The following is an 8124-nucleotide window of genomic DNA, read 5'->3' on the forward strand; positions in this document are numbered from 1 at the left end:
AAAAATAAATAAATAAATAAAAATAAAGTTATGTAAAGAACCAAATGCCCAAATAGTTAAAAATGTTTGTCTCTGGGGGTAGGCCTAACAATAGCAGGTAAGGAATGAGAAATTGCTGCTTTTCATCAAAAGTACTTCTTTGTTGTTGTTACCATGTTCATGTATTACTCCGATTTAAAAAAAAAAGTAGTTAATTCTCTGCTAGAAAGTTCTTGCTTAAAACTAGATTTTAGAGATGTTAAAATCTTCCTGTATATAAAGTGAATACTATGGAAGAAACTGCATCATTCAAGTGAATGGAAAATTTGTAATATTTTGTTTATGGCACAGAAATATGAGTTTCCCATACCCCACTATCCACATCTTAATATCCAATATAAGTGAAGTAGTTCACATTCCTAGAGAATCCAGTTAAAAGCTGACAAAATTTTATATTTAGAAATTCATTTGATAATATTGCAGCTTTTAAAAATTCTTAATTTGAAAAAAGTTACTTATAAAATTTAACACTTAAATGATACAACATAAGAAATTGGCACAAATACAATCCACTGAAGAAGGTACACATACAACAAAAGGAAAGTAGAAAACAAGCACTAATATATTGTATCATTTAGACAATAATTAACTCAAACTAGGAATAGAAAACATAGGTCGTTCAGGTCAAGAATTCCAACCACGGCAGGGGTACCTGGATGGCTCAGTTGGTTAAGAGTCCTACTCTTGATTTTGGCTCAGGTAATAATCCCCAGGTTTGTGGGATGGAGCCCTGCATAGGGCTCCACACTGACAGCAACAAGCCTGCTTGCATTCTTTCTCTCCCTCTCTCTGCTCCTCCCTTGCTCATGCTAATAAACGTTAAAAAAAAAAATTTTTTAAACCATGGCAGACGTCACACTCAAACAGGGCATTCTTCCCAGTAGAACAAGAGAACAATCTCAAAATCCAAAATTCTCAAAATAGTATTCTTCCGCCTCTAAAACTGATTACATTTGGCATACCAAGTGAAACCCCTTTGCCCTGGAGCAAAGTAACACTCCAATTAGTGTTCCTGTATGAAAATATTCACTTCATCTCTCCTTTTCAGCACCTAATAGGCTTAAGAGAGTTTCCCAAAGGATTAAATATTAAACTCTGCAATGAGAATACTGTAGTAGTTAGTAATTGACCATGAAGGATATATGTCTTCAAGACACAGTCTTAACAGCTATTCAACTAGTATGACCTGAAAAAGTCTAGTGGGTATTCCAGGAGTAAGGAAAGCCAAATAAACGATTTGAAGACTAATCAATAACTATCTAAAAGATCAGTTGTCAGTATAAGACATTAATGTTCAATACAGAGTTCAAGGAACCCCTGCAAAATCACTGAGCCATGGGACCCACTGTACTAGAGAGAACTTAGAGTGGTTGCTGGCCCACACCCTGTTCTGAAGAAAGCACTTCTCTTCATCCCAATCCCCACATCTATATGTAAAAGCATCAGCACATTACTCCATTCTCCTAAATTCCGATAAGTGGACTATGGCAGTGTGCAAATTAATTAATGGAAACCTCACTAAAATGGAGTCAGAAGGTTCAGCAGAGAAGCTCTCATGTCCTACTACTCATCAACTGCAAATCCAAAAGGAAGAGATGCATCTTGCAGGTGGACACTACCCCACTGCCCCAGTAAGAGGAAGATTAATCTGTCCCCGCCCCGCAGTTGGCAATAGGTAGCCCATGAGAGACAGTCACAGCTCAGCCAATGAAGTCACTATACTTTGAACTCTCAGTTTACTCCAATGGACTTTTTGTTTATAATAACCTTCCCAACCTTACCCTTTTATTCCTCAGAAGAGTGTTCCTCTCCTTTTTCAGGTGGACTTGCCTACAGTTTTGTCATAATTTGCATGTCCTAGATTGCAATTCTCTGCTATTCCTGAATAAATCTATTGTTTGCTAGTAAAGTTTTATTTTTAAAGTTAACAGCAGGAACACTTTGCCTTAATCAATAAGAATGCCACCGATATCCCAAAGATAACCCAGTCAGATTCTCTCAACATTTTCAAGTGAAGACAAAGAACAAATTTGCAAATGAAGGTATTGAGCCAGAATAACTTGTAGACTAGTAAAGACCAGCAGTTTGGGGCCCTAAGCAAAATGAAAAAGCAAAGGAAGCCTACTGAGAAAAATGAAAGAGAATACTGAACTCAGAGATGAAGAGAGCAAGCTTAGTCCCTGTTTTTAGTTGCCCATTCTAGTCTCTGGGAGGCTCAGGTATGCTCTGATGTGTGTTTATGGATGTCCTCTAAACTCCCTATAGTATCGGAAGGAAGGGAGGGAGGATAAAAGAAGAAAAGTCCCCTAATTACTTAAGCTAGTTAAGCAACCAAAGGAACCCAATTAAAATGATTACTTAGAGACAGTCCCCCTTGAGTAATAGTCCTCTGTGGGATACTAACTATAATGTAAACTGTCAAACTCCAACTCAAGTAATTAAAAGCAGCCACTTACTGAACCCTACTGGTTGAATAAACTATATCAAAAACAAGAATATGGTTTTCAATATATTTTTACCAATACAAGTTACTCTAAATAAACACCCACCCACTTGAATAATGGCAAGAAATCAATAATGCTATAAACACTTTTTTTTCTTTTCTTTCCTTTTTCTTCAAACTCTGAAAGGTATAGATGAAAAAAATATAGCTCTGAGAGTGGACTTAAAGCACAGGAATTAGCTAGCATGCCTGCTATTAGAACACAATGTGGCCCTAGCCCACGCATATGAAAGCTCTTAAGTAAAGAAGTGGTAACCTGGTATCCTACAGGTAATCTGGTAATCTGGTTTTGTTTAGACAACAGAATACTTGTAACTTGAATGACCTGACAATCAGGACATTTCATCCTTAAAAAAATTTAGTATGTTAGTGTCTTCTGAAAATCTAAAAACTTTCCATCTTCCCAGTGGGGGAAGCATACTCTGGTAAGCTAGTCTTCTCCACTTACTATCACATTGCTCAAGACCCAATTCCTCTCTCACTGCTTCAGTCTCTTTTAGATTATGAGCTATTAATTTCTGCTTTATTGATACAGATCTTCCAATTCACAAACTTGCACAACAAATTTGAGTGACTTGATTAGAATCGATTCTGGTATCAGCAACATGGTGCATCTGGGGGGAAAAATGTGATCCTTTGTCTTACAGTCAGTTCATCAGCTCAGACTTTCTGTGCCCTAAGACAAACTCCCTTTGATCCTTTATTTCTTTTTCCTGCAATATGATCTCACTAGGAACTATTCCAATCCATCACACAAGGGTAGAAAGGAATCATGTTCCCAATTCTATTTTCCCAGGAGGCTCCTGTGCCTCTAAGTAAATTTATGGATGCATGCTAAGAGATAAATGGAAGTTATGTCATCTCCATTTGCCAACAGGGTCTGAAACCCAGACCTTGTTTAGAAAATAAACATTTTTTCAAAAGATGCTTACGTTTAGGCAACTTGCATGTTTATTGTTACCTTTGAGCAGCTTTTCATGATGTAGCTAAAATAATATCTGCCATGGTATTTTTTTCTGTTATAATATTGCAAGTGATTCAGAATAAAAGTTATATTTTTATAACTACTGTTGGAGAACTTACCAAACAATAATGGAGAAAGAGCTACAGTACAAATATATTTAATATCCTAATAACCTGAACTAGAAAAAGCACTAAGCTTGGCATGTTAGAAAAGAGTTTAAGAATACTAAAGTTCAATTTCTCTCTAAAAAAATACATTAATTCAATAAAAATTAAGATAACTTTCTAAAACTTCAATCAATCATAATAAACATAAGAAAAATGGTAAAAATACTTGGCCATCAACAGACTAGACGACATCAACCCACCACAGCACATTATCTATCTTGATGTTATAGTCTTATCCACTATTCGTTGCCTGGGTTTCAGATCCAAATAAGTATAAGTAGTTGCTATAGTGACAATATGCCACTTTTGGAACCAGGAGCTTAGTACTACTGAGTACTTATGGGCTTTGTAACGTCATTACTTCCTCCCACACTTTGCATCCTAGCTTAGACATTATAACTTCACACAATGCAACTTCAATCTGTGGCTGTAAAGTCAGTTTTGTTATTCTATCAAAAACAGTTTATCTAGTATACATAAATGTCAAGAAAAATAATCTAACTCTATTAACATGCTAAGAATATACATACTCAATAATGTTTCAATTGATAATGTTAAAGATGTCAGATTAATAAAATAAACAAATCGTATGCCACCACTGGAATATAGTTTTATTATTATAACTAGGCAAGACCATACCTTATTAGTGTCTTAACTTATTTTCATTAATAATAATATTACAACCATTTTTCATTTATTATGAAAATTTAAAAAATTTAACACTAAGAAACCCAATTTTATTTTGTAACAGATTGACACATTTTTATTTCCTTTATGAACTATTTCTACTAATTAAAACTAAGAATTGAATAGTATCTAAGGAAAATGTAGTTTGTTGCTACCAAAATGCTAAAAATAAGGAAAAATAATCTCAAATCAGAGAGTATCTCCAGATCATCAAAAAGTCAGACCCTAGAAACTCTCATACCTTGCTCCTAGGACAGAAAAATGGTAACAGACACTTTGGAAAAGTTTGGCAATGTCTCAAAAAGTTAGACATAGAACTACCATACAACCTATCACTCTCCTAGGTATCTACCTAAGAGAAATGAAAATATGTGTCCACAAAAGTCTTGAATATTCACGGAAACATTATTCATAATCACCAAAATCGAGCAACCTAAATGTCCATCAACTGGTGAATGGGTAGATAAAAAAAAAAAAAAAAAAAATCCAGAAAATGGAATACTATTCAGCAATACAAAGGAATGGATTAATGACACATTACATCTGAACAAACCTCAAAAACATTACACTAAGCGAAAGAAGCAAGACACAAGAAGAGATTAGACGTTATACAATTCTATTAATATGAAATAGAAAAGGCAAATTTATAGAGACCAAAATAACATCAGTGGCTGTCTAAGGATAAGAGTGAAAATTAGTTATAAATGGGCATGAGGAATCTTATTAAAAGGATGAAAATGTTCTAAAACTCACTTACAGTGATGGTTGCACCATTTGGTAAAATCACCAAAAATCACTGACTTGTATACTTGAAATGGGTGAATTTTGTAATATGTAAAATATATCTAAATAAGTTGTTTTCTTACTTAAGTCAGAAAATATCAGAGCTGCAGGAAACTTGCCAAAATTTCTCTATTTGTACAGATGGAGAAAATGAGGCTCAAAGAAGTTAAGCAAACTGTTTAAAGGTCACCTAGCTAGATCATGGCAAAAGCAAAAAAGATCAAAACCTAACCTCATGCTCCAACCCAGTCCAGTGTTACATCTACTAAAAATGTTCAAGGAATTTTTTATTTATACTAATTACATAGAATTCTTTGAGAGATGTTCTAGAAGCATTAAAATTTGAGAATCAAAAAGAATAACAGATAAAAATATACCAAAAATCAACGAGTGACACTCAGAAAACTTAAAGCTACAAAAACTCATTTGTCACTCTTTGAGGCCCTAAAACTTACTTTCAAAATTGGTAATAAAAGAAAAAAGAACATTTTCTTAACTTTCCAAAAGGGCTGAATTTTGGGGTAACTAAATATTGCCAGTTTATAAAAGAAAGCTTCTACTTTACAGAAGAATGCAAATTAGTAAGTGTAGATGGAATGAAAGAATTAGAAACTATCATTTTGCAACCTCTAATAAAATTATTAAGCAAGAATTATAAATTACTGTTAAGACTATTAAGTGAACAGTTCATAGAGGAGGAGTTAGACATTTTTTGAAAGCCAACTCTTCCTAAAAATAACACCTCATAGATTAGTTTGTTTTAAGGAGAAGGAATGGATTAATGACACATTACATAAAGGCATATGAAATACATAAATTTAAGAGGGAGCTCAGATGTCACCAACCTAATCAAGCGTTTAGCATTAATGTCCAGGTTTATTAGAAATTCAAGGACTAGAGAGGTAAGCTAAACACCAAGAGAAAGTAGTCAGTTATAGAAGGGGAGATATTTTGCAGATAATAAATCTCCTCTCTTTAGCTAATCAGAAAGAAAAAAAATTGTGTTGGGGGGTGACTATTCTAGATTAAAAGAGACCTGAAATACATAAACAAAAACAAGTGTGGTCTTTAACTGGATTATGGTTTGGCTGAAACAGCTATAAATGTCATTTGCGAGACAAATGGATAAATCTGAAGGCTCAGAATATTAGATATTAGCATATTAGATAACTAAGAAGTCATTTAAAGTGGGATATTTCTGTTATATTGTTAACATGCTTTTATGGAGATGCATACTGAAAGACCCGGAAGTGGAATATCTAGAGATCTATGTTCACTTCAAAATATTTCCATGTTTAAGAAATAAAAAATTAAAATCCAAGTCTCAACTTCCTAATTTACTGCTGTTTCTATAAATGTTCATTAATGTATTCATAAGGTATAATAATTATATAGAAAGAACACATCCATACAGAGGTTGAGTCGTGACCTACGATAAATGACAGCTTCTTTTCTCACCGGTACTGAGCTGAAGAACTCAAGAGGTCACAACACAGCATCGTTAGCAAAATGGTACGTGGAAGGCACCAAAAACCATCAAAGCAGCATGAATGGAGAGCTTTGCCTTCAGAAAGCTAAAATGTCTAGTAGAACAGCTTCTTGGTGTTTCCCACAAACAGGGCTGTTCCAACATCATAGCTAAGGCTCGAAGCGGTTGTCTCACTAAAGTGATCCTCAATTATTACATAAAATCACTTACTCCTTTCTGACTTCACTGCCCCTTACAACCAGTTAACTACTTCCCAAGTTGTGATCAAGCAAAATGGGACACTTCAAAAATCATTGTCTAAAAGTAGGGGCACCAAACTAAAGAAAACCGTTACCATAACCACAAGGTTCTCTTCAATTAGGACCTTTAAATCTCACAACCAGGAACTCAGCCTCCCTCAAACCCTGAAGCAGCAGCTAATAAATAAATCAACTAAGCAGATCTGACTGCCTTTTCTTCTCCCTTTCCCTCAAAATCCAAAGGGTGGCGCTGTCCTCACTCCTTCCCCACAGACCAGGCGCGCGCGGAAATCCTTCAGCACGATCGGACCAGTGGGCAAAGTCCACCTGCGGCCTGGGTCGGGGCTCTCGGCCGCGCCCCGCCGCGCCACCCCGCCCCGCGTTTCTCCTCTCCCGAAACAGCCCGTCCAAGTTTGTCAAGTCCCGAGAGTGCGCCCGCGACCCCGGCTTGGTGGCTCGCTCTGAGAAATCTCAGAAACTCTTTTAACAATACCCTGGACAGGCGGGTCGGCTCAGAAACACCTCGCATGCTGGCACTCTGGCTAAATCCTTAGCCCAGCATCTAAAAAACTTAGAATGAGAAGCATCACGACCCCTGGCACTGACCCGCGTTGCTCCACTTCCATAGCCTCAACGCACAAATTAACTAACTCACACTCTCGACGGGGCTCAGTCGCCGCTAGGAGATGGGACGAGCCGCGTAACGCAGGAACCAACCCCGCTTCCCGCCCCGCCCCGCCAGCCTACGTGCGTCAGGAGTCACGTGCCGCGTCTCCCTTCCCTACCGGCAACTGGGCGCTCCCCTCTTCCGGAAGTCGCGCTCAGCCTCACGGGGCTCCGCCCACCACCGGTGACGTCAACCCCGCTTCTACCACTGCTCCGCCTCCGCCTCCAGGCGTGGGGAGGGTTGCCGTTTACTTGGGATAAGTCCTGCGGCTTCCGAAGCGCTAACCACTACAAGCGAGGGTTCTGAAGTTACTGAGTGTGTAGGCCTTGGACATGCGTGAGTAGAGTTTAAGGGACCAGAAGCTGGCTACGTAGAAGCCACGCCGCAGAGGCCTTCCCCCCTCTCTGCAATTTCTGTTGCATTTGGTTCCGCCGAGACCCACGACGGTTCCGCCCCCTTCTTCCTTGTCATTGATGTTGTTGTTCTTGTCAGTGCCGCAGCCCCGACCGCCGGGAGCTCGAACCCGAGCCGGGGCCGCCCGTGTGGCGCGGTGGCGGCGGCAGCGGCTGCGGCTGCAGCAGCTGCG

General features: G+C 38.0%; 1 protein-coding gene across 1 annotated transcript in view; it reads left to right on the forward strand.

Annotated features, from left to right (window-relative positions):
• Positions 1-7780: 7780 nt before the first annotated feature.
• The window catches only part of FBXO33 (F-box protein 33), a 30525-nt gene continuing 30181 nt past the window's right edge, over positions 7781-8124 (forward strand). Inside the window, exon 1 of the mRNA XM_029951417.1 lies at positions 7781-8110. Within this exon, the coding sequence (XP_029807277.1) occupies positions 8012-8110 (99 nt within the window). The 5' untranslated portion in view covers positions 7781-8011. The remainder of the gene's footprint in view (positions 8111-8124) is intronic.

The sequence above is a fragment of the Suricata suricatta genome, chromosome 9 (assembly GCF_006229205.1).
Source record: "Suricata suricatta isolate VVHF042 chromosome 9, meerkat_22Aug2017_6uvM2_HiC, whole genome shotgun sequence".
In the NCBI taxonomy this organism is placed as follows: domain Eukaryota; kingdom Metazoa; phylum Chordata; class Mammalia; order Carnivora; family Herpestidae; genus Suricata; species Suricata suricatta.